Consider the following 25,625-nt stretch of genomic DNA (forward strand, 5'->3'; position numbering starts at 1 on the left):
TGTTAGGTGTGCGGGGCCTAGGGTCCTCATTTTTCCAATCGGAATGAGTCAGATCCACTGCTCGCTCCTCCCCAAATCATCCAAATATGGTCACTTCTGGCTAAAAAATAGCAAGATGGCGATGGCCAAAATCTGAACTCGAGGCTTCATAATGGCACTTCATAAACCAATGGGTTGCATCCACTTGGTTTCCACTTGGTCAAATTAGGTGGAGAATGTATTTTACAAATATTATGGAAGATAACTTTTAAAGTTAAGATAATATTTTATTAAATCCAAGGCAGGAAAATTTGTGGAAGTAGATATTTAATTTAATCCTCATTAACTGGGCAAAGAATATAAAATAATTTAACTTGGTCAGGGAAAAGGTCTCATGACAGGCAGATGTTGCAACAAACCAACACTGTATGTACAAATGAAGCTAAATCCTTTATAGCTGGTGTTTTACATTTTGCCCTTTTCATTTAGTGTTAACCCTTTTTTTAAACTCAATCTGCTCATTTACTGAATATTTTTTCTGTTGTATTAGCATGCTAATGTGCACCATGTTTGTTCTTGTACAACAGCATCCACTGTACTGTTTTGAGCTGTTGTGTATGAAACGGCTATAAAACATAAAATTACATCACTGTAAGCACCTGTTTTGCTTTTATACATAATTCTAGTCTACAGTCGAGATTTTTATTTGCGAGAAAGAGCTTTAAAAAGTTTCATTAGGGCTGCTGCCGCCAGTGCAGATTTAGATTTAAGTGAAGAGGATTAGGTGTTTCCCCAAAGGGTTCCTCGTTCTCTGAAGAAGAAAAAACTGTGCAGCTGCATTCCCTCTTTAATGCCACGTGTGAGCTGCCATCTCCCTGCCAGTGTGAATTCGTAGACCAGCCCAGCTGTGCCAGGTCTTTTTTAGAGGGGCTGCCAGCCAACATCATTAGAGAGAAGTGATGAGCTGGGTAGATGACTGGCTCCCTTACAGCAAGTTAAAGTGCTTGTTCCAGGTCACAACAGAGGGGTCTTGTTTGATTTTTGTTCTGAAGTGTGTGAGGCTTTCTATAAAGCTGCCCAAAACTCTTGGGCACACAGTGGTCTCTGATGTGAGAGCAAATTTCTCCTGTACTGTTGCTTAAAATGAAAGTCTCAAAATGAAATGAAATTTGTCACTGTCTGGAGAAGAGACCTCGGCCATCCTGTCTTGACCAACTACCTGCCTTTTTCAAATCAGTCGAGGTAACACAGGGGCCAGGTAGCTGAAATTGCTTTTTTATCCCTAAAATGCCTGGAAGGTTTTGTCAAAACCAGGAAAAAGTGGCAGTTTGTCTGCATGTGTCTGGAAGTGGAAACTCTACCTTCGTAATGGAGGAGAGATGGATGCCCGACAGTACGAAGGACGTTTGGAGGTCGTAATTCACCTTGACCAAAGACAAGCAAACATGCACATGCTCGCGTTCTTTTTATACACTAATGCACACATAAATCGAACGCGTGAAGTTCTATGTTTGGCTGTGTTACTGATAATATTTCTTTCTTTCATTATTCACAAATTCCATCTTCAGTTCAGTTCCCCCTCCATTTAATCTCATTCAGCTTCTTCTTTATTCTTATTTCCTCATTAATTCCTTTCTACCACTGAACACCTGATCATCTGGCTGTTCTTTTCATCTCCTCCTGTTTGATAGACTGTGTTTATACAGTCTTAGTACGCCCTCTAATTTTTGCAGTGATACAAGTATGCATGTTTGCTGTTTCACTGGGGTGAAATAAGTAGGTCATGACAGCATCTCTTTTGTATTTTTCTATGGAGTTTGTCTGACTGAGTGCTTGTTTCCCTGCAGAGACCTGTGCAGTCAACAATGGCGGCTGCGATAGCACATGTCACGATTCAGTGACGGGAGTCCGTTGCAGCTGTCCTGTTGGCTTCACACTGCAGCCGGACCGCAAGACCTGCAAAGGTAACCCACCCATCACCCACGGTTCCATGCAGCATTCAAGCTGCACCTGTTAAGCTGCCACCAAATTAAGCTCCTGCTCGTCATGTTGTCAGAAACACTGGAGCTTTTTTTTTATTTCTACACCTGTAACTCACAGGAATTACAAATAATTAGATACACCGTTGCCACCCCCAGATGTGAACCTTTTTCAGCCTGCTAGTTAGATTCCCTCTCTGTAAACTACACTATTATTGGTTTGCACCCACAACTGCTCTAAGTATATCCGTTCTGTATCCGTTCTGGTGACACCAATCTCACACTACTTTCTGTTTTTCAGCAGCATATTTTGAGCAATATTTTGTCATGCCACCATTTTTCCTGACAGTTTATCCACTGCATTACCATCATTCTCCTTTCTGTGTGTGAGCAGAGCATCCTCAACTGTAGCAAGTTATGCTTCGTCAAATAAATCATTTCCAAACCGTACGTGCAATTATATTTGGAGACTTGGGGAAACAAAGACACTACTGACAGAGAGTTGACGAATTTGGAGAGAACGAGGCCAATCTATGTTTCCAGAACAGCAGGGATAGAAACCTGTCTACTTTTTATGGCCATAATGTTATAGTAACAACTCTGATAAAACTACATTGGCTTATACGAGATTGGTTTGAGAGGAAACGAGAGGAAAACAAATCCAGGCAGCACTGGCACAAGAAGACAGGAGCTTGCTTCAGGCCAGGCACTTCTGAGGAGTGGAGACAAAGATGGAGCAAGGAAGGGATTATTTAATTCCATTTCTCATGCATTTATTTTAACCAGATGATGAAGACTCCCCTCCAGAGACAGACGCCTCATTTGTGCTGATGATTCAGAATTAATCAGAGCTGCTGCCAAACTCGCCAAAGCAGAGCACCATCAAAAGCGGGGATGAACACATGACATATCGATTGAGCATTGGCTGCAGAAATAAAGAGCCGAGTAATCGGAAGGAGATGGACAACGATGATTTAGAGGCTTTAATGCTGCAAGGCTGCATCCCATTAAAGCCACACACAAAAAGATTTGAGTCCGTCTGAGGGCCAGTAAGGAAATCCCCGAAGCTTATTTCTAGTTTTTGCCAGAGTATCATGCTTGTAAAGCCAAACACATCATCATCCTGTTTTGCACTTTTGTTGATTTATGTACATCCACATCCCTGTTCACATCTAGCATCTTTTTATAGACTTATGTTAAACCTGCTGTTATCAATGCTTTTATATTAGCCATGGATTCAATTGAAAGCTAGTGATGAACCCTCGCAGAATGATCTGACACTGCAACTCTGCTTAGCAGCATGTTTTTAACATCTTTCAAGAAGAAAACAACTCCAACTGAATGCTAATGTTGCTCCGTGTCTACTGGATGTGTAAATAGGCCACTGTGTGCTAAGAAGGCATTTTCTTTTTTGTGATTTGATGAATGCACTCCTAATTCAAATTTTCTGTTCGCAGACATTGACGAGTGCCGTCTGAACAATGGGGGGTGTGATCATGTGTGTCGAAACACAGTGGGAAGCTTCGAGTGCAGCTGCAAGAAAGGCTACAAGCTGCTAACCAATGAGAGAACATGTCAAGGTAGGTTGTCCTTTTCGTTACCTTTTTCCGGTTAAATAAAACAAATGTTCATGTGTGCTCTAACCACAAAATGTGTCCTGAACATTTTTTGTTATATATATAGTGAGAATAGTAAGAGGCCAAACCAGGCCTCTCAGCCTTGTTTGTCCGGTACATTTGGTGGTAGCCATCGCTCAGCAGGAGGTGGGAGGGCTAGCTGCAAAACAAATAAGAGTTTACCATGGCTGAACACAGGTGTGGGAAATTAGAGCTCCAACTCTAAAACCTCTGCCTCTTGGACGAATCAAGCCACCACAGAAACATGTGCTGAAAGAAGACAGGCAGGCTGGAAACTGCGGAGCCGAGCTCAGCCTGTCTCCAAGCGGAGAACCAGATGACAGCCTATTTCTTTATTCTCTTTTTATTTTATTGATGTGGTCAATCAATATCCAGCCTGGTACACATCAATGTCTTGCAATGGGTTTTGAATTGCTACACTGAATCCCACCACTCTCCACACAGTACGTAAACATCATATGTGGTCAATGAAAACATACGCTGTGTCACCGTGCTTTTTCAGCCACTTTCTTTCCTCCTCAGATCTATTTTTGGTCGGATGCCTTTCTTTCATTATTTGGAGCCCAACAATGCAAAGTTTATTTTGCAAAAATAACACAGATAACTGAGAAAATGCGGTCTGTGCATGTAGGAATGTAAATCACAGCTTGTTTTCTGTGGCACCATGCCTTAACCAACTCAGCCATGTGCTGTTTGGGTGCACAGAGTCAACTTCGGTACAATGTTGTCCTTGTTTGGCGATGTGTTTTGTCTGGAGGAGAAGGGTTGTGATAAAGCTCACCTCCTGTTGAGTGAGGTGTTGCCAAGCTAACACACACTCCTCGTGCTTGAGTCACCTGTCTGCCTCTTATCCTCTCATTCCTGTCATTTTTTTCCTTACCCTTGGAATGAAAGCAGGGCAAAATAAAAGCACAGTGACTTGTGGGAACACTTTACTTTGACTCAGGTTAACCTTTATCCTAACTGTTTCTCTTTTGATAAGTGTAGCTGCGAATGTGTATTTTGTGTTTTATTCTTGGTGTTGAAACGCAAATCTGCGATTAAAAAAAGTGTACAGCAAATTTAGTACTCATAAAGTTTGAGGACTCACAAGAGACATACTGAAAAAAGACCGATTAGAATTAAAACAGCAGGGGCCTATATGTATACTTACTTTTAGTACTTAATGAAGCGCAAGCTCCAAAAGCACTGGTTCCTACATTTCCCATAATGCAATGATGAATTTGCACACAACAATGCAGGATATTACAGGTATTAAAGGGCATTGGCAAGTGTCCAAGTTGAAAAAAAACCTCACTAAATATTGTTAATTAAGGATATTTAAAAGCTAATATCATGAAAAAAATCATCCACTTTTAATGAAAAACTGCTGCTAAAATGCTAAATAACTGCTAAAACTGTACATATTAATAGAGACGTGCTTTTAATTTAATATTTTATGGTTTATTGTTTATAATTTATTTGACTAAATTAAATTTTCTATTATGTCTTGTGTGATCAAGGATCAGTCAAGAATTTTTATGTAGAAAACCTGTAGTCTCCAGGCCCATTTTGAGATAACCCTGTTGACATCACTATGACATCATCAGAGAAGTTTTCAAAGCTCTTCCAGAGATGCAGAACACGGTGTACTATTTTCACACAGTGTCCCTTTAAATTTCCTCGACATTTCTATGACATATTATTTTCATTAAAATGCAATAGCCTTAAATAATCCTATCACTTGTGAGTATAAATCCATAAGTGAAAGATTAAGTAGATTAGGTGCACCTGCAGCCATGGTACTCATGGTTGTGTAAGTAGTTGCTGGTTCCTGGTTGGGCGTCGAGATGCTCTGTGGTATCAGTTACACTTATATAGTCGTTTGCTGTCTCCTCGAGGTGTTGAGATGTGTACACTGAACTCTGGGTTTATCTTGGTTTAAACAGTCATGGTGTTTCCCTACTGCCAGCGGACCATGGCCCATAAATCAGGACGGGGCATGTCTGCTGAGCCCCTGTCAGCATTCCTCCACCCACAACAGCCTCCACAGTCTCCTGCTCATCTTCTTCTCACTCTTAATCAACATGAGGGCACTCAGGGAGATCCTGATCAGATCTGATGTTTTCTCCAAAGGGGACATCTGTGATAGAGGCCCTATCTGGTCTGAATGAATAATACTGACCTTTTCTTCATTTCAGTCAATTCCTTTTGCCATTTTATTTGAATCGAGGTTGAAGGTTGTATTGTTCAGAGACAGCAAAGAAAAGTAACCAATGATAACTTTGATTTGTGATTTTCATCTCACTTGTCGACCTTCAGATAGTACAAGACAGGGATGGGAGTGTTCCCTCCCTGTACGTACTGTACATCACCTCATGATATGCTCTTTCCCACCCACTGCATACTTCACCTTAGCTGCCTTGTAAATAAGGGTTGCAGGAGTCCAGATGTCTTCACACATCACCTCTGTAGCGTGGCACACAAAACAATATAATGATAAGTTGCAGATTGACTACTGGCGTCACCTATTGCAACATTTTTGAAGGATAAACTCACCAAGTCACCACGCCTAATTCCCACAGGGTTTCAGACTTTCGGATTAAAAGTCTGCTCGAGTAACGTTTATCTTTAATACGCCAAAAACGATCACTTTTTTTATGCTTCAGACAGCATGTGCCAACCCATGTCGCTCTCCTCTGCCACTGCTATGAATCTCCAGACGCCTCCATACGGGACAAACACAAAGGACTGTAGGAGTTTGTTCTGGTAAAAAATGTTTTTACTTTGTGGTAATTTTTTAACTTTGTTTTTAGCCGTTGAAAAAGTTGATCCATTTATCAAGATAAGGGGAGTTGATGTCACTTGTAATCAGACATTTTGGTGTTTTTCCAACTTTTGAACATCAACGGAAAGATCTCTTTCAAAGCTTGCGTACAGCTTTGTTAATCATTTAATAAATTCTACTCTCTACACATTTTCAACTTTTTAATAGTACTTGCCTCTAACTGACTTCAGCTGTGTGGTCTATGAAAGATTATGCCCAGTGTGAAAATGTATTTCTTTTGTGAAATGCTACGTAGCCACGCAAGATTTCTTCAGACATTTATCAGTCTGTCTTCCTGGTTTCTTCAAGACAGCCCATTATTTTACTGAGCTTCTGTAATTACTGTGAAATACCTGCGTCATCTGTTTGATGGCAGCTGGCGCTAACTCATAACCCAGAGGAGGTTCAGATGTAGTGGATGAAAGCATGATATTCCTGGGAAAATCCTTGGAACCTTTTTTTTTTAAATTATCCAGTTAGACATCCAGCAAAGTTGTGGCACATCCCAGTTTTCTCCCAGCATGTTCTGCCTGGGCTTGACACAGATTATCACTAACATTAAAGGAAACCTTGATCATAGGAAAACCAAATGTCATCAATCTCTTGTAGCTTCATGTGTCAGCCCTTATGGTCTTAGAGCTCATGAAATTTAGGCAACTTATCAGGATGCATGTATGAGAGAGAAGAAAAGCACGAAGAGATAAGACACAGCTGCAGAGACACAGGAAGGAGCTGCTGCATTGTAGATTTTCAGGTGTGATGAGGCTCACGGGGTCAGAAAGAACAGAGACTCTGAAAATTGACCCCTCATGTGCATTCATACTTTTTGTGACATATTTATCTAACTATCTATATAACGCAACTCATTTGTTGTTACTGTTATTCGATAAGGTTAAGAACGTCGTGAGACCTCAGAACAGATGAGTGAGATGTCTGATTATTGGGTCCCTAACAATCCTGGATCTTTTATGGTATTCTTAACATGAGAAACAGGAAAGTGATTGGCAGGTTCTTTGTGTGTGTGTGTGTGTGTGTGTGTGTGTGTGTGTGTGTGTGTGTGTGTGTGTGTGTGTGTGTGTGTGTGTGTGTGTGTGTGTGTGTGTGTGTGTGTGTGTGTGTGTGTGTGTGTGTGTGTGCAGGGAGGGGAGGGGGGGGCAAAAAAAGCAGCCCCTCAGCTCCTATTATCAGGTGAAAAGCAGACTTTCTTTTGACTCCTGCTGTGGCCGCTTGTTATTTCAAAAATACCTGGAAAAATTCCATTTCAGTGCATTGAAATGGAAAACGGGATGACTGCAGGAGGTCAACCACTATACCAAGCCCCAAACAGAAGAAGTCTTCCTTTGAAAAGAACCTTTTATTTCTTGTCTTTTTTTGTGTAACGTGACTTGATCCATCGCAATTCATGACAAATAATGAATAAAATACAGAAGATGAAAACAGGAATGCAGGGGATTGAAGATGTGAAGATCTTCTTTGTCATTTTCTAACAGCATGTCTTTTTTGTCTCTGCAGATATTGACGAATGCTCTTTCGACCGTGCTTGCGACCACTTTTGTGTGAACTCCGCCGGCAGTTTTCAGTGCCTTTGTCACAAAGGCTACGTCCTGTACGGCCTGGCGCACTGTGGAGGTGAGCCAGCACGTCTGTTCCTCCCGCACCTGGTTTCAAGGTGTGCTGTAAATCTCCTGTCCGTCATTCTTTCCCCGTATCCCACACCTCTGTCCCAACCCGCCATTAGTTGCACTTTACAAGTTTAGCAGAAAGAAAAAAAAAAAAAAAGCACTACAAGGTACAGATTTCTAATGTTTACTTAAATTTCTACTAACCGCTTGGATAAAACATTGCTGATGGATTAAATGGATGCATATACAGTAAATGTGCCTTTTAGTTTGGTTTCCTACTTTTCAGGTATTGATTGTTTTTAGCCACGCTCGCAGCTAGCTCTAGGCATGCCAATGTCAGTCATGTCGATCTACCACTTTAGTCAAAACTCAAATATCTCCACAACTTTTGGAGGAGCATTCGTGGTCTCCTGAGGGTTCATCCCAGTGATTTCAGTGGTTTCCTGACTTTATTGAGCACCACATCGAGGTGAAACAACTGTAGCTTTCCATATACTTTTCATCTACCTCTCCCATCACATAAATATGTTCAGTAATTTGGTTTATGACCAAATAGTTTCAAAACTTATCATTTCTCATCACCTTCATCTCCGTTTTTGGGGCTGATTAGAAAGTGTTAGCATGCTAAGGTGGCGGAGATGGAAAGCTTTGTGTGTTACCATCATCATTGTGAGCATTTTAGGAAACCGACAATGAGCATGCAGCTCAAAGTACAGCCTTACAGAGCTGTAAGCATGTGTCGTTCCATAATGTGTGAAAATGTCAAAACCTAATCAGTCAACATGAAACATCTTTACAGGTTGTCCAGGGGCCTCTGGGACAAAAAAAAAAAAAAAAAAGAAGAAGATTGACATCCAAGACTTGGGAGTTGTCTGTATAAGACACTAACAAATCGAGATTACTTTATTCACAGGGTCAGTGTATAGGTATTTTTTTGTTTTCACCAGCTGACTCAAAAAAACAACAACAGAAAAGTCCCTGCATGCAGCTGCATTCTTGGACAAAAACGAAAGGTATCTACTGTAAATGCTCTCTCTGATGGATTACCTATCACAAGGCAGTTTTACGTCTCTGCAAGTTGATTTTCAAATGGACTGAAATGAGCTGAAACAGGTGGCTGCCTGGGAGGCAGGGAATCAATTTAAGAACTTGCGCTACACTTGGCAGTAATGTAAAGTGTAGACAATTTGTGCCGTACTTAATGGACTAAAACATGAAATAATATCATGAAAATGATGGTACTTCAAGGGGCAGTGTGACCACGTCCATCAAAATTTAGCGGGTAGCTGCCATAGTCTGGTGCAGAACAGATAGCAGAAACAGCCTTTGGTGTCAGGAGGAGGTGTGTGGGGGCGCGTCAGATCTGCCAAGAGGCCCGCCAGAGCACATCAGGGTGTTGCAGCGGCCCTTTGATGGAGTGTGTATCACCAGTTAGAATCTGCTGCTGTCTCCAGCGCCTCAGGGCCTCACAGTAGTTGTGGGAGAGACACAGAGAGACGGCATATGCACTCAATATACATAGCTTTGCGGTGATTTGCTGTTTTTTTTTTTTTTTTTTGTCTGTAATTTGACAGGTCTACTAATCAGGAATGTTGCAACAGAACCTGGTGAGACTAGAGAGCAGTAAAGTATAGATGTATGGGATCAGGAGGTCTGTACAAACTCAACAGTGCAGTCAGTTAAACCTTCACTGACTAAAAAAAAAAAAATTGATGTATTTTTAATGACTTTTGAATTGCTTTAACAGGACCTCTGTTGTACGTTAAACTCCCTTTTCATGTCTGTATCTCTACTAAACTATTAAAGGCAAATATGCTTAAAATATTTTAAAACAGCAGGAACATTTAAATTTATTGCGCAATCCTACTGAATCACAAATAAATACCACCTTTTTGAATGTTTAGTTGAGACTGAGTCTGAGAGTAAGTGGCTGCAGTGCTGCTGGATTTCAAAATATTTTATGGGTGTACTTTTATTTCTTTCACCCACTGTGTGTGTTTTTGGAGTTACATTGTGACGGAGCGGCCCTGTCACTGACCGCGTGGGGAACATTCAGACACATCCACGGTCCATACAGATTACTGCGTCGGGACCCGGGAAACTTCAGTTATTTGGCCTGCCAGTAAATTATCAAGTGCGCACACTTGGTAGTTCTTGCGTAACTTTACACCGCTGGTCACTCATTGTAGGTCGGCTCTCCTCTCGGCCTGTTCCCGGGGCTTCCCGTTCAAACAGAGGCAGAGGCGAATCAGCTGTTTAATACGCCTTGAAGCGGTGTGGCGTCATCAGCGTGTGACGATTCCCCGTTATTAAAAATACAATTGTTAATCATAAAAGACAGGTTTATGTGAGAGCTACTTGTTGGGCTCAGTGAAGGAAACATTTATTTGCTTTGTTGTTTTGTTATCTGCAGTGGGGTTAAGATATTTTCTTTATTGTATGTATTATTATAATCAATTAGCCCGATGGGAGGGGCTTACTACATTCAGGATGGAGGGGCAGTGTGGGCCAAGTTTAAGAGAAGGAAACAGCTACTTTGTTGAGACACTGGTGACGTTTGTAACTTTTCGTTTTAGAATTTTTGTTTTTTTGCAAACATTTTTGTTTGTTGGTACCTTTTTCTACTTGTAAATCTATTTTTGCCACCAATCTGCACTTCTGGGAGACGAGCACAATAAATTTCACCATCACTCTACCTACGACTACGCCATGTTTTGTGTAATCTGAGGGCTGAGGTTGAACCCCGGCACATACATATTGTACTATATTTCAAGCAGGTTTAATAGGTTGATGGGATCCTTTCCACACTCCACACACGGGCAGCGGTATGAGCTGTCAGCTCGGGGAATGAATGCACCAGAATTGGATTTGTAAGGCTTTTACTCACATGATGGACTGTGATTGGGCCACACGGAGCTGCTGAGAGGAGAGAAGATGGTCAGGCGTAAATACCTCTCTATACCATTGTTGAGAGAGCCGGTGATGAATGATTTCCCCTCGCTTTTCATCGCTGCTGTCGGAACTGTTAGATAACCCCAGAGATTTATGGTGCTGTCCGTTCTACTTTCTTCCTACCCCGGCCACGACCAAGGTTATGCTATCCCCTGTGTGGTTTATCAACTGAAATATAGCTGCCAAACAATCCAGAAAAGCTGTGTTCACTGTTTAACAATAGACTCACCCTAAACAAACCCAATTAGGTCAGTGACCTGCTGTCAAGCATTGTGCCGAGGCCTGTCAACATTCCTCCCAAGTGAGAGTATATCCAGCCATTCTGCCTCTCAGCTAGCAAAACAATCTGCTCATTTGTGCTTATCTGGTGAGAAAATAGACTGCGAGCTGTTGTTACTAAACACTTTGTAAGGAATTTTGAATTTACCTCATTTGATCCAGCCAGCACAGAAAAGCTTTCTTATTGTACTGAAACATGTGTGTACATAGATCTAAGGAAAAGACGCTCTAATCTCCCAAAACACACACTGGATTCAAGTTGATATCTTAACAGTTAAAAGTTAATTGGAATAATAAAACACAGAAAAAGCTGGCCAGTTTGTGCCAGGGGGAAATTCCTCTTGAAAACTTAAATTATGACGTTGTTTGGACGGACTGCTGTTGATGAATAATCACACAAAACTGATTCAAATGTACAGATGATGACACTTGCACACACTCGGCAACTCATCCTGAAATTCCTCAACATGACACGAAGCAGTTGTTCAGTCTGAACGGCAGTTTGTCCTGTGCGTTCAGCCCTTTTCTCTTTTGGCTTGTTTCTACATTTTGCTCTGTAAGAACACGCAAAGAGATCTGGAGAAATGTTCACATACATCCCTTTGGTTGCTTTTCAAAGAAGGGAGGAACAAAGTAATCAAAACAACGGTTGCTGGCAGATGAGCTCAGCTTCCATCAGATATTCATTAGAGCTCTTTGTCCTTTAAATCAAGTGCCTTGATGCGGAGGATAAGCAGCACATCCCTCAGAACAAGCAGCTCTGGCTGCACGTCGTCGGAGCGCTGTTGATGAAGTCATCATCTTCTTCAGGGAGTGCGGTGGCAAGCAGACTGTTTTTATTCAGGGTGAATAATTGAATGAGACAAGGAAAAGCATTTCATATCAGCGAGCCAGATCGCCAATCACCGCCATTATCTGCGTTTCTTTCCCGGTGCTTCTGCCTTCCACTTGTCCACAGCCGGCCCAATCCTCAGCTCTCCTTGCTAAACCAATTTTCTGTTTGGCATCGATGGCAGCCAGACTGCGTTTGGATCCCGGATGCTTTTAGTGGGTTTTTTGCTCAGCATGTGTTTGAAAGGACGATTATAATTTACTGCTCACCACAAGTCTTCTTCCCTGCAGAGCAGAGAAGTTTTGACCATGAAATTGAATGCGGGTGACATCAAAACAAGAAGTCACTTCTGTTTACACGCAAACACATTCATCTTCCAAGAAAGTGACTCTCTGATGGGATGAATTGAAGTAACTTGCAGGAACTCCACACTCACAGCTGCTGTGTTTCATCATAGGCCATTTTGTCTTTCATTTAATTCAACAGATTGTTATGGACTGATTATGTTGTGTCTTGATTTTTCTTTGTCAATATAAAGCCTTTTTCTCATGTTCTTTGATCTTTTCGAACCCGGCAGCCATGTACAATTACTTCCTTCCTGTATGTCCACACAGCATTTATATGTCAACACGTCTATTCACAGATATTGATGAATGCAGTATAAACCGTGGAAGCTGTAAATATGGCTGCATCAACACTCTGGGGAGCTTCGAGTGTACCTGCCCGCAGGGGTACAAGCTGCACTGGAACAGGAAAGACTGTATTGGTATGTGACAGCACTGCCCCCATGTGGTTGATTCACTGACACGCATATCATGTTTGTTTTTTTTAAGATACCAGTGCCTGCACAGTTTTTCCCCCGTCTCAGCTTTCTTTGTCAGCAGTGTGTGATTCAGTGTTGGTTTTATTTTCTCCTCAGAGCTGGTGAAATGTCCTCCTGGACTAGTAGCACCAAAGGCCACCCTGACCTGTAGCAAGACGGGCAAGAAGGAGAGCTGCTCTCTTACCTGTGCTTCAAAGGCTCACTATCTGGCAGGTATGTTACTTTGTCAGAATGAAATCACAAAAAGAACAAAACAAGAAGTCTCTGAGATTAGAAATTAAAAACGTTTTCTAAGCGCATTTTGTTTGTTTGTGTGACTTCTTTCAGAGTCTGATAACAGCTACTCAGTCAGTTGTGGTATCCCCATTCTCAGAGGGAAGTCCACCGCCAGGCTCAACACCAGCAGCAGTCAGAGCTGCATAGGTTCGTTACCCGTCAGATTATTAAAGTCAAAGTCTTTTCAAGGATCCAATCCCCCCGACAGCAGACAGATAGCAGTGTGATGTGTCAGAGTCCTCCTACCCACTGGGCTGTGTTTGTCTGTAGAGACTTTGGCGCCTCCAGTGAAGCAGACGGCGTCTTTCAAGATTAAAAACGCCAAATGTCACCTGCACCCAAAGCTGACCGGCAGGACGGAGGACAGGGGACGGACACTGGGACCAGGTCGGTCTTCATCTCTGTGTGTAGCTGAATGTATACAGTATGTTGTGTCTAAAAATGAAAGGAAAATATATGGTTTTGATGTTGTTCTGTTATCATAAATGATGGTTGACTAAAAATATTGAGGTTTTAAAGGGCAACTTTTTTTTTAAGCTTTTTTCTGATATTTCAAATCGATACTTGATAATGTATAGATGATTCCATAATTTACACAAAAAAAACTCACTTGTTGCAGCTGTAATATAACTACAAAATACTTGTCTGCTACATTTGAGCCTCAAAATAATAAATCATGAATCAGCTTTATTTCTTATGAACCTATGAATGGGGTATGCAGGTGTATTTTACATAACACTGCCTCACAGATTATGTGATATCATGTGTCTGCAGGAGGAGGGCAGCCTTGCAGCAACTGCCTGGTAACATTTGTTAACCTCAAATGTGACTCCTCCAAGAAAGCTAAAGGGCGACGTGCTCGCAACCCCTCTAACAAAGAGGTGACGCGTATTACTCTGGAGCTGGAAGCTGAGGTCAAACCTGGAGACACTACTGGTCAGCCGTCACATTTCATACAAAAACTTGGCAGTAATTATGGCCTGTGATGAGCTTGTTGTGATTTTTATTGTACAGCCTGAAGATTCAATCAATTTCCAAATATTTATTGATTCATAACCAGGGAGCTGCAATCTGAGCTGCCTTCGACAGCGAATGGAGAAGCAGGTCAAGACTTACATCAAGGCTCTGAAGAAGTCCATCAACCAGGAGCGCTTCCTGATCCGAGTCGCTGGTTTGGAATACGAGGTGGCCCAAAAACTCCCTCAAGTTGGTCCGGTTCCGGAGAACTGTGGGCCGGGCTGGGAGAGGGACAGCGGCCGATGTGGTAAGAGCAGAGAGCTGGAGCGGTCGTGTCGCATGGGCGGTTTACTATGATGGTTAAATGCACTCTAGATAACAACTAACAGGTGACCGTGTAACCTTACTGCACCCAGCAGTTTGCATCATTGTTCAGTACGGGGTGGTATGAGCAGCTGAAGTCTTTAAGTTTCACTTCAAGGCCCACATTTTTCTGCAGGTTTCATTCATACTGATTTAACGATTGATAATTAACGATGATTAAAGTGAAGTGTTTGCTAATTTCTGACCGGAGCCGTTGTGAATATTCTCTCAGTCAGATGTTTGCCCGGGTCTTACTACCACGGAGAGCAGGAGCGCTGCGTCCAGTGTCCACCCGGCACTTTCCAGGAGAAGGAGGGGCAGCTGGCCTGTGACCTCTGTCCTGGCACTGATGGCCACGGGCCTGTCGGGGCACGAAACATCTCCTCCTGTGCAGGTAGCCTCGTTTAAAGTCCAGGTGACATATTAAACGCATACCTCTGGTTGAGTGAAGAGCTGCTTTCCTTCGTATAAACATGATCTCCATGTTCTTTAAACCCAGGCCAGTGTCCAACAGGGTACTTCTCCAGCGATGGGTTCAAACCTTGTCAGCCGTGTCCTCAGGGCAACTACCAGCCAGATTTGGGACGGACCCTGTGCTTCTCCTGTGGAGGAGGACTGAGCACCAAGCGGGAAGGTGCCAGCTCCTTCCATGACTGCGAGGTCAAAGGTCGGCTGTTGTTTTCTTATATTTAAAACATTTAAATATTCTCCAAAACGTCCTCACTTAATGCGTTTCCTCATTTCTCCCCTGCAGTTCAGTGTTCTCCAGGTCACTACTACAACACCACGGTGCACCGCTGTATCCGCTGCCCAGTGGGGACCTATCAGACAGAGTTTAGACAGAACTACTGCATTTCCTGTCCTGGAAACACCACCACGGACTTTGACGGTGCCACCAGTGTCTCACAGTGCAAGAGTGAGTCTGAAGATTACTGTTTTGTGTTTTCACATTTCTTAAACATGAGCTTGAATCTAATTTGGTTTCCATGTGTGCGTCTAGACAGGCAATGTGGTGGTGAGATGGGCGAGTTCATGGGTTACATTGAGTCACCAAACTATCCCGGTAATTACCCCGCTAACGTGGAGTGTATTTGGAACATCAACCCACCCAGTAAGCGCAAGATCCTAATTGTGGTGCCAGAGATTTTCCTGCCGTCAGAGGACGAGTGTGGAGATGTGCTGGTTATGAGGAAGAACTGTGAGTTTTTAGTTGTTTCTTTGGAATTCAGTGTTTTTATTTACTGTATATAATTGCAACTTGCACTGAATAGTTCTGAAAACCTGATCATTGTTGCTCTCTCTCTCTCTAACTCTGCAAGGGTCCGCCACATCCATCACCACCTACGAGACATGTCAGACATACGAGCGGCCCATCGCCTTCACAGCTCGCTCCAGACGCCTCTGGATTAACTTCAAATCCAACGAGGCCAACAGTGCCAGAGGCTTTCAGATCCCCTACGTTACCTATGATGGTACGTAACATCCTCGTTCATCTCCCTAGATTGCTTCTACCATGATCTGCCGTGTTTACAAAATTACTCCGACTCAGCTATTTATATCCGTAATAGGGTCAACTCGCAAGAAAAACATAATAACAACCATAAATCCTTTTCTGGATTACCTCTAATGATATCTGTCTTCACACAGCTTTGGTGGTATTTGTGCCGCTTATGTATCGCTTAAGTTTCCAACTCCGCCCCAACACAAACGGAGGAGAACATGTTTTTTCTCTGGCGTTAACAATTATAACCCAAATGACACCGCTTACACAAAGAAATATTTTAGAAAGCTTTTGGAAATCTTTGATGGGCATCACTAAAATGTGTTTGATTTAGATATGTAATATGTTTTGCTGCTGAAAAATGTATTTCTCACTCTGATGGACAACCTAAAAGCCACAGTTTCTAAATGATCTCGAGATTAATCCATGTTTACCTCTGCTGGCCTAATGGATTAAGGTGTTTACCACATAATCTCAACACTGTTTGACTACTGGCTATCAAATACAGTCAGAACCGCCACCCTAATGTTACAGAGTACCTTTTCTTCACGTCCCATTAGGTGACAGTAAACTGAAATGAGGGAGTCACCCTCTGTATGAATGGTTGTTTTTCTTGTTTTGGATATGCTTTGCTTGTTTTCAGCATGCCATGAGATGTCGAGCAGTAAATATGTTCCGTGTTGTTTTTGTGAATTCAGAGGACTATGAACAGCTCGTAGAGGACATAGTGCGAGACGGAAGACTCTACGCCTCAGAAAACCATCAAGAAATCCTCAAGGTTAGCCTACTTTGTTTTTTCCTTTTCTTTTTTTTTGCATCATTGGTTACATTTATTGTTGGTACATTGAGACCACCTGGGAGAATTAAGCAATAAGCTGTTCATTGAAGCTTTTGCAGATAAACGTTCGTGCTTGTATGAGTCAGATGGTATATTATCATCATGGGAAAGATTTGTTAATGTTTTGTTTTTATACAGTTGTGTAATTTGTTTTCCAGCATTGTGTAACAGCTTCGGATGTAATTCAGACATTTGTTAAGCACAACAATATGTGATTTAGTGAATAGCTAACACCTGTTTGTTTTCCCTGCAGGATAAAAAACTGATTAAGACTCTTTTTGATGTGCTGGCTCACCCAAACAACTACTTTAAGTACACCACTCGGGAGTCCAACGAGATGCTTCCCCGCTCCTTCATACGTCTCATAAGCAGCAAAGTCTCCGCTTTTCTGCGACCATACAAATAAAAGTCACGCAGCTGCCGACGCACCGGATCGCAACCTCCCCCTCCCCACCCCCTAACGTGCCCCACTGCCCCTGTACCTTACAGGCCACATCCCATAACCCTCACAGGACTTTAAAAAAAAAAAAAAAACAGAACAAACTAGTATGTTTACCCTCTTATTTTTCATAGCCTTTAACAATAAACACTATGCAGACCTGAGAAATATCAAACATCATTTGCGTTTCAGGTTATTTGTCGGTTTCCATTCAGCACGGGTCTGCATTACCGAGCTGAAGCATTTAGTGGGGATGTAGAGTATGTGAGTGGGTTTGGTTTCTGTTGTGTTGTGCAATGAAACCACGTGAAAAACAGTAGAAACGCCTCTTCCAGACAGTAGGAGTGACGTTTTGTGTGCGCGGTCTGAGCTTGTTGTTGTTGTTGTTGTATTTGCTTAAATGAGCGGTCTGGCTTCCAGCTCCAACTCCTACCATTACGTATGACTGTAAGTGTTGTGCAAGTGTTGTGTAACTCTGGTTCCATCTTCAGTGTCTGTGTGCTGTCCTCAAGGAGGAGCCGTTGTAAAGTTCATGTCACAGCCGCATCGCGGGTCGTTCAAAGCCTGACTTTATTTGAGCTCTTAGAGCAGCTTCCAGGGGTTTTACTGTTAAAACAGTTAATCTATGTTTTGCTGTCCGTTTAGACTGTACCAGCATTTTCCAACATTCAGATGATTTCTGTTGCTCTTTTTCAACGTAAAGCAAATACACAGGTGGTTTATCATTCTAGGAACACAGTGGACATTTGGGAGATGAATAACAAACTAATAATTGTAAGAGCCACAGAAATGAGATAATGTGATGTCTTAGTGGAACACATGTTTCAGAGAGAAAGAAATGTCTTGGAGGGACATTGTTTGCTGCTTCTTTTAAAAGGTCACTTTAATTCTTCAATCTCATTGTCTTTCTGATGTACTCTACACACTAATAATCTATAGGTTTAAAACAAAGGGAAGAGCCGAATCTGAAATATTTTAGTTCTTACACCCAGTAAGTTGATAATCTCACATTGCTTGTCTGTGGACTACCAGTTTTATTGTGTTTTTATTTCAGTTTTGTAAATAATTAATTAGACGAGGGTTGAAGTCTTTAATCCCATTTTTTTTTTTTTTTTTTTTTTTTTTTTTAAATGCAGGACCCTTAAACTCACTTTCTGCCCCTGATGTTTAACTCGTCTCATATCCAAAGACACCCAATACTCTCCAACTCGCATTTTATTCTGTCCCAATGAAGACAGCCCTTCCAAAGACCGCCCACAAAAAGGGGCAGGTCAAGTTGTTTGGTTTACTAGATTTAGAACCCATCATTCTTCCTTTTTAGTAGCCTACAAAGTGCAATGAACGGAAATGGCACACATTCATTTTGGTTACGCCCCACTGTGACCCACAGCAAAACTTGCGAAATGTGTTTTGGGCTGCGGTCTTGAGACTCATTGTATTAAATATTTATCAGTCACTATGGGCAGAAGATGTTTGGGCTTCAACGTGTAACTATTCTTTAAAGAAATTTAAAAAAAAAAAAGAATAAGTTTGTTAAAACGTAAAAGAGTATTTGGTGTGTAAAACCTTTTTTTTTTTTTTTTTTTTTTTCCAAAAGAGCGACCAAAACAGGGTAAAACAATTTAAGTTTTTTTTTTAAACACCGCTTCATGCTAGGATCTGGCAGATAAAAAGGAATAGTTCAACATTTGGGGAAATCTGCATATTTACCATTGTATTCAGTTAATTAAAAAAAAAATGTTTGCCACTCGTGTCTGTACAGTAAACATAACACTACAGCCAACAGAGTGATAGCTTAGCTTACAATAAAGACTAAAAAAAAATGGGGATGCTAGCTAGGTGGTTAAATGCCAGACTATTGAGTGGGCACAGATTTATTCCTGAAGACTTCATTGTGACGACAGGACTTTGGGCAAGAAAGGAAATAAGCACATTTCCCAAAATATTGGGGCTATTCCTTTAAAGTAATTAACACCACCAAATTGGTAAATATAACTGCATCATCAGTGGGCAAGTGACCATAAAAATCATTTGTACCAGTATATTCAATCCTCTTAAAGAAAGAAAGAAAGAAATGGATGGATGGATGGATGCTTGCCCTCTTTTCTCTTATTAAAACATCCAAGGATGTTTTGTCCCCACTCATGTAAATTAAAAAAAAAAAAAAAAAAGTGGGATGGTACACGACCTATTGTGTACCAAACTGCACTTAAATAAATCAACCTCTCGGATGACACAAAGGGAATTTGACCACATTGTCAAAATTTGAGGGTATTGTTGGGCCAAGCAACGAGGAACTCGCATCCGTTTTAAATTCCTCTCGTCTCACTTTAATCCTGACTTCAGACATCGATTATTACCATCTCTACGTGCCAACACCAAACATCAAAGTGCGTTCACTCGGCCCACGTGCCCTACAATCCTTCCCTCCCACCAGAATCAGCTTCTTTCCTGCAACGTGATCATATTTTTTTTTTTGATTTTTTTTTTTTTTTTTTTTTTTTAATTGTTGCCTTTTAAAACGAGAGTTTGCTATGATGTATCGGAGTTGATAATGATATTTGCACTTGAATTGTTATTGCTCATGTAAAGAAATGTCTGGATTTTGTATTGTCTTTTTAAATGAATGGAATTGGTGTTCTTATTTTCTTGTAGCTTGTTTGTTCATGAAATGTTCACTCACCGTTTAGTCTATAGAGATGATACACATAACATTATCAACTGTAAAAAAAAAATTTAAAAAAAAAAAAACTATGTACAGAGGTGAATGAAACAAGTTTGTACTTGTTACTGCCCAAAACACTTATCAAAATAAACATACTGTACTTCATCTTCATTTCAAACATTTTAATGTCTCTGTAGGTGATAATATCCAAGTTTTAGGAGCAAAAGAACTGCATTATTGAAGGTGTAGCTTGAATAATATCAATTTTGGAGTGAATGAATTGTTAGCTTGGATTTAAAAGATGATCTTCTCTGCTTTTGAACAGTTTAACCAGGCTAGCTTCAATACTCTGGTTTCGCATTTCAGTTAGTGTAGTAGCTCCTCCTAGGTGCGACGTTCTGAAAAGACGTAAGCATCATTTTAAAAGTGATGTAAAACTTGACATTATAAAAAGTAACGCATACAAATGATAATTGATTACTTACCGTTCGTTGGCATTTGGGGAGACCGGGGACCCATTGGCCGTCATGATTACAGGTGGCAGTGCGCCACCCGGTCATGGCGTAGCCAGAGTCGCATTTAATAGATATCATGTCCTTGTAGTGGTAAATCTCATTGTGAGCTCTCCTCCAGTAGCCGTTGGCCACATTTGGTGATGGACATGATATTTCTGCGAGGAAAATGAATTTAAATGTTTTTGTCACGAACAGAATAGAGTATACATTTTTTTATTAAAATAAAGCAGTAGGCTCTCTGACCTTTGCATTTCGGAGGAGGTGCGCTCCACATCCCACTCTTGGTACACCAGAGCTCTTTTTGTCCAATGAGGGTTCCCACCCGACAATGATAGCGGATCACTCTCCTGTATAGGTAAGGAGGCTCCTGAAGGCTTTCCATTTCTGCATTCGTCTTTGCTGGAGGCTCCTCGCACGTCATAGCTGTCAGAAGTACAAACATTTTAACATGCATGCATGGAAACCAAAAGCCAGCTCACAAGTTGTTTATTTTTCTTAGTCCGCTGCACCTTCACAGACAGGAATGCGTCCACCCCAGCCGTTACTCATGCAGTTTCTGGTTGCCCGTCCTACAAGAATATACCTGATGACAAGACACACATGAAGTCAATTTTTCTGTGATGGAGAATGTAGAAGTCTAACACCAGGTAGAAAAGCAAAACTGTTAGGATTTTTTTTTTTTTAATTACTTACCCCTCATCACAAACGGCTTTAGCCGTGTCTCCAAACGCTACTCCGCTATAAATAAACTGCCCATTTAAAATCTCTCCTGCAGAGCCACAAAGCTTCCCTTTTAAGGAAAAGAAACAAAAGTAAGACTTGTATACGACACATGGGTACAACACAATACAGACATGTCAGCAGACAAAAAGATCATGCATAATACATCACACTGAAGAATTCAAAGACGCCAGACATCTTTGAATTCTCAGAAATGTTTATGAAGCTTTACACCATTAACTGCAAAAAGAATAAAAATGTTCTTACTTTCACATTTGAGCGTCAGCGGTGTCCATTCTCCGTTGTTGCATAGACGAGTCCTGCTGCCGCCTGCTGCTGTGTATCCGACATCACACACGTAATACACTTTGTCAGCAGAGGAAAATGATGTCCTTGAGATGTATTTGTCAACAAGGTTGGCGTTGGAGTTGTAGACTGTCAGAGGGACACCACATCCACCTGCTGGACAGATTTTAAGGCGAGGAACATGTCAGTTTAGACTTAACCATTTTTTTCCCCCTGAACAAACGTGGTGACTGTTTATCTTAATGCAGAGAATAGGAACTTGCTCTTATTGCCAGATGACTGTTGAGTTTTATCAGGAGAGGGCAGACATCGAGGGGGTTGAGGCTGCCACTGGCCACCGGAGCCACACGTGATCTGCTGAGCGCCGTCGAGCTGGAAACCCCGACTGCAGCTGAAGCTCACACTGTCTCCCACCCTGTGTACCGCAACATCTCCACCTCTCTGCACCGAGTTGGCCACTGCCGGGGTGGAGCAGGTGGTCTCTCCCTCTGATGAGAGAATAACCTCACTTATTAAACAGGGATTATTTATACATTTTAAAGCACTGTGTTATGGCCAGCGTTGGAGAAGGTACAGATCCTTTACTTAAAAAGTAGCAACACAACAATGTAAAAAATACACAAGAAGTCTTCCATTTAAAGTTTTCAGTAAAAGTATTTTAGTAAAGCAGTCAAAAAAAAAATTACTAAAAGTTGTCTGTGCAAAAGACTTTGGCCCTGCAACTGTTAAATCATTACACATTGTATAAGTGGACTAAATTTGGAAAATATTTACTGTTGTAGTTTGTTGAGGCAAAGCGAAATTGAGCCATTTTCATACTGTTGGGTAGTTAATCTATAAAAAAAAAAAAAAAAAAGTATCATATTTAATAAACTCGTATGTTTTGAATGTAAAATGTTAATCTGTAAAGTAACTATAGCCGTTATATCATGTAAATAAATGTGGTGGAAGAAATACTATAACATTTCCCTCTAAAATATAAAGTATAAAATAGCATGGGATACTTCCGTACAGCTCAAGCACCAAAATCTGTAGTTAAACCACTGCTAATGGCATACTAACTAATTTCATTTATTTATTTTTTTTAAAGAAAGAAAAAAAAAAGAACTTTAAGCCACTCAAAATTGTTAAAGGCAATGAAATCAAATCAATGTTAGATTAGATATTTGGTGGAAAATGGGTGATGCTCTACATACAAATTTCCACACAAGAATGCTTTTGCACTGACTCAACTCAATGGTTCCAAAGGTTTATTGTTAAAATGGAAAACCAATTCAAAAGGCTTTAGGTGTCACGTAAAATCCCTAGAATGTGCGTCACATTCATGCTCATTACTCATTATTATCACTGTCACTCAATACCTCCGCCCACTTCAAAAGTTGCATCATAATGATGGAACTACCTAGTTTCAGGTAATGAGTCACTTTCTTTCATGACCTTTTGCCTACCTTCACAAGACAGAAATTCACCGGTCCATCCAGACCTCTTGCAGATCATATAGTTCAGTCCTTTCAGAGTATATCTGTCAACATGGAGATGTAGTCACACATACAAACCGAGTGTCTTATTCTGAAGTTTTACACAAGTTCTTGGAGGTAAAACTTACCCCTCATTACATATAGCGTAAACCTTCTCTCCGATAAATGTGCTCTCTCCATATTTGAACTGTCCATTGGGTAGATCCCCAGCATTGCCACATGTTATCTCTGTCAGAAATTAGAGAGCAAATGGTCAATTAGAGCAAGAATTAAAAAGGTAAAAATGTGAATTACCAGGGAAAAAAGAAAAGAAATTATTGGTGTCTTTTTTTTTTCCAATTTGCAAAACACAAGCTCCTGCAAATCCCCATGATATGCCAGAACGTTTTGTTACATACACTTAGAGGGTTTTATGGTGATGTGACATTTAATATTTGTATAAATAACTGAAGTGTGTGAAGTTAAAAGTAGTTGGTGTCGTGTCTGCCTAACTACATGGTTAAAGTTGGAGGCTTCCTGTGAGGGGTCTTTGAGTAAAACTGGTTTGTGTCCAACAAAGAGTTCAAACAATCAATATTTCCCATCATGTTGTGTCACACAGGGATAATAATATCTTTTATATTTGAGCTGTACAGTAGCATTTTTAAATGACTCTTCTGTAGATGCCTAAAATTAGAATGGGTGCAATGAGGTCAAGAAAAAGCCTATTGCTTATTAAAATCACCCACATAGAGCAACAGAGCAAAGCCATACATTATACATTAGATATGAAAAAAGAAAAAAAAATAGCCTACATGAGAAACTAAATGTACTTGGTTTCAGTAAAAAGAATTTCTATTGCAAATAGTCTACTACATCCTTAATTAACAATGTGACCAATCCCGTTTATAATATGTCCTTATTTTCTCCCCTAGATCTATTATCAGCAGTTAGCCCAGAAAATTGTTTAGGTTTTTGGAAGTCTAATTTAAAAACAACAACAAATAAAAGAAATCAAAGAAATACAATAGATTTCTAAAGCAACCCGGTTGGTATTCAGACTTGATAAATGTAGGCTATTATTAATTTTGGGGTCTCCTTGATATTTATTAAACACAATAAGACAGGTTTGTCCTCATGGCCAGCAGGGGGCGGCAGTGTGCCTTTTGGCGGCCTTAAATCTATTTAAAAATCACAGCCAATTAAATCGGTCTACAAAAACTAACATTTCACAGTCTCTTTACGCGTTCATTACCGAGATGGATAATAAACATGCGTTGTTCTTACTTTCGCACTTCAGAGTCAGTTTGGTCCACTTTCCGTCCAGACACTGCACAGCTCGGCTGCCTTTTGTTGGAGTGAAATCCTCGGCGCATTTGTAGTAAAATTTATCCCCGCTGTTGAACTCCTGTCTGCTGGTAAATGTCTTTACCATGCTGGTGTGCGGATATTCCACCGGGGCGGAACATTTCTTTGGTTGAGCTGTTGTTGTTTTTTTTGGAAGGTCAACTACCATCACTTAAAATATCAAAACATAATCTCTGACTTTAATTTTCAATCTTTCTTAAAATTTACCTGAAGCAAGTAGGGCATTTGAAGACATGCTATAGTATGACTTTTTTTTCATTGTTTTGAAGACATGCTATAGTGTGACTGCTATTTTTTCATTGTTTTGAAGACATGCTATAGTAATAGTTTGACATGCTATAGTATTTTTTTTCATTGTTTTGAAGACATGCTATAGTGTGACGTTTTTTTCATTTTTTTCATAGTGTGACTTTTTTTTCATTTGGACGACATGCTATAGTATGACATTTTTTGAAGACATCATTGACTTTTTTTTTTGAAGACATGCTATAGTATGACTTTTTTTTCATAGTTTGAAGACATGACATGCTATAGTATGACTTTTTTTTTCATTGTTTTGAAGACATGCTATAGTGTGAGTATTTTTTTCATTAATAGTTTGAACGACATGCTATAGTATGACTTTTTTTCATTGTTTTGAAGACATGCTATAGTGTGACTTTTTTTCATTGTTTTGAACGACATGCTATAGTATGACATTGTTTTGAAGACATTTTTTTCATAGTTTTGAACGACATGCTATAGTATGACTTTTTTTTTCATTTTTTGAAGACATGCTATAGTATGACTTTTTTTTTCATAGTTTGAAGACATGCTATAGTGTGACTATTTTGACATGCTATAGTTTTTTTCATTGTTTTGACGACATGCTATAGTATGACTTTTTTTTTTCATTGTTTTGACGACATGCTATAGTGACTTTTTGACATTTTTTGAAGACATGCTATAGTGTGTTTTGACGACATGCTATAGTATGACTTTTTTTTTCATTGTTTTGAAGACATGCTATAGTGTGACTTTTTTTTTTTTTTAATAGTTTGAACGACATGCTATAGTATGATAGACATGCTATAGTATGACTTTTTTTCATTGTTTTGAAGACATGCTATAGTATGACTTTTTTTTTCATAGTTTGAACGACATGCTATAGTATGACTATAGTTTTTTTTCATAGTTTTGACGACATGCTATAGTATGACTTTTTTTTTCATTGTTTTGAAGACATGCTATAGTGTGTATGACTATAGTATGACTTTTTTTTTTTTTTTCATTGACTTTTTTTTAATTTTGAAGACATGCTATAGTATGACT

At 40.4% G+C, this 25,625-nt stretch overlaps 2 protein-coding genes across 6 annotated transcripts in view; one reads left to right on the forward strand and one right to left on the reverse strand.

Annotated features, from left to right (window-relative positions):
- The window catches only part of LOC138624335 (signal peptide, CUB and EGF-like domain-containing protein 3), a 72,365-nt gene extending 52,252 nt beyond the window's left edge, over positions 1-20,113 (forward strand). For 2 of the 4 annotated variants that reach the window (XM_069704447.1, XM_069704448.1), the window contains 16 exons: positions 1,827-1,943; positions 3,416-3,538; positions 7,914-8,030; positions 12,730-12,852; positions 13,006-13,122; positions 13,237-13,332; positions 13,456-13,572; positions 13,960-14,121; positions 14,246-14,449; positions 14,738-14,899; positions 15,005-15,172; positions 15,260-15,421; positions 15,506-15,703; positions 15,825-15,977; positions 16,705-16,784; positions 17,098-20,113. In XM_069704447.1, the coding sequence (XP_069560548.1) occupies positions 1,827-1,943; positions 3,416-3,538; positions 7,914-8,030; positions 12,730-12,852; positions 13,006-13,122; positions 13,237-13,332; positions 13,456-13,572; positions 13,960-14,121; positions 14,246-14,449; positions 14,738-14,899; positions 15,005-15,172; positions 15,260-15,421; positions 15,506-15,703; positions 15,825-15,977; positions 16,705-16,784; positions 17,098-17,250 (2,252 nt within the window). In that variant the 3' untranslated portion in view covers positions 17,251-20,113. Of the gene's footprint in view, positions 1-1,826; positions 1,944-3,415; positions 3,539-7,913; positions 8,031-12,729; positions 12,853-13,005; positions 13,123-13,236; positions 13,333-13,455; positions 13,573-13,959; positions 14,122-14,245; positions 14,450-14,737; positions 14,900-15,004; positions 15,173-15,259; positions 15,704-15,824; positions 15,978-16,704; positions 16,785-17,097 lie in introns of all 4 variants that reach the window. The other 2 variants (XM_069704445.1, XM_069704446.1) reach the window with 1 other exon arrangement.
- Positions 20,114-20,115: 2 nt separating this feature from the next.
- Positions 20,116-24,540, reverse strand: LOC138624337 (complement receptor type 2-like). Of its 2 annotated transcripts, none has more exons than XM_069704450.1 (11): positions 24,522-24,540; positions 24,234-24,428; positions 23,096-23,195; positions 22,938-23,011; positions 21,753-21,977; positions 21,451-21,642; positions 21,157-21,253; positions 20,973-21,046; positions 20,707-20,886; positions 20,434-20,618; positions 20,116-20,346 (listed from the first exon to the last, which is right to left on the reverse strand). In XM_069704450.1, the coding sequence occupies exons 2-11, from the start codon at positions 24,379-24,381 to the stop codon at positions 20,311-20,313; spliced, it is 1,311 nt and encodes a 436-aa protein (XP_069560551.1). In that variant the 5' UTR covers positions 24,382-24,428; positions 24,522-24,540; the 3' UTR covers positions 20,116-20,310. The 2 variants fall into 2 exon arrangements, with proteins under 2 accessions (XP_069560551.1, XP_069560550.1); XM_069704449.1 differs by having other exon boundaries at positions 21,451-21,645.
- Positions 24,541-25,625: the final 1,085 nt, after the last annotated feature.

Source organism: Brachyistius frenatus, unplaced genomic scaffold (genome assembly GCF_029030835.1).
Source record: "Brachyistius frenatus isolate BFR_SWC_R1_liver_20210118 unplaced genomic scaffold, ASM2903083v1 Contig_50, whole genome shotgun sequence".
In the NCBI taxonomy this organism is placed as follows: domain Eukaryota; kingdom Metazoa; phylum Chordata; class Actinopteri; family Embiotocidae; genus Brachyistius; species Brachyistius frenatus.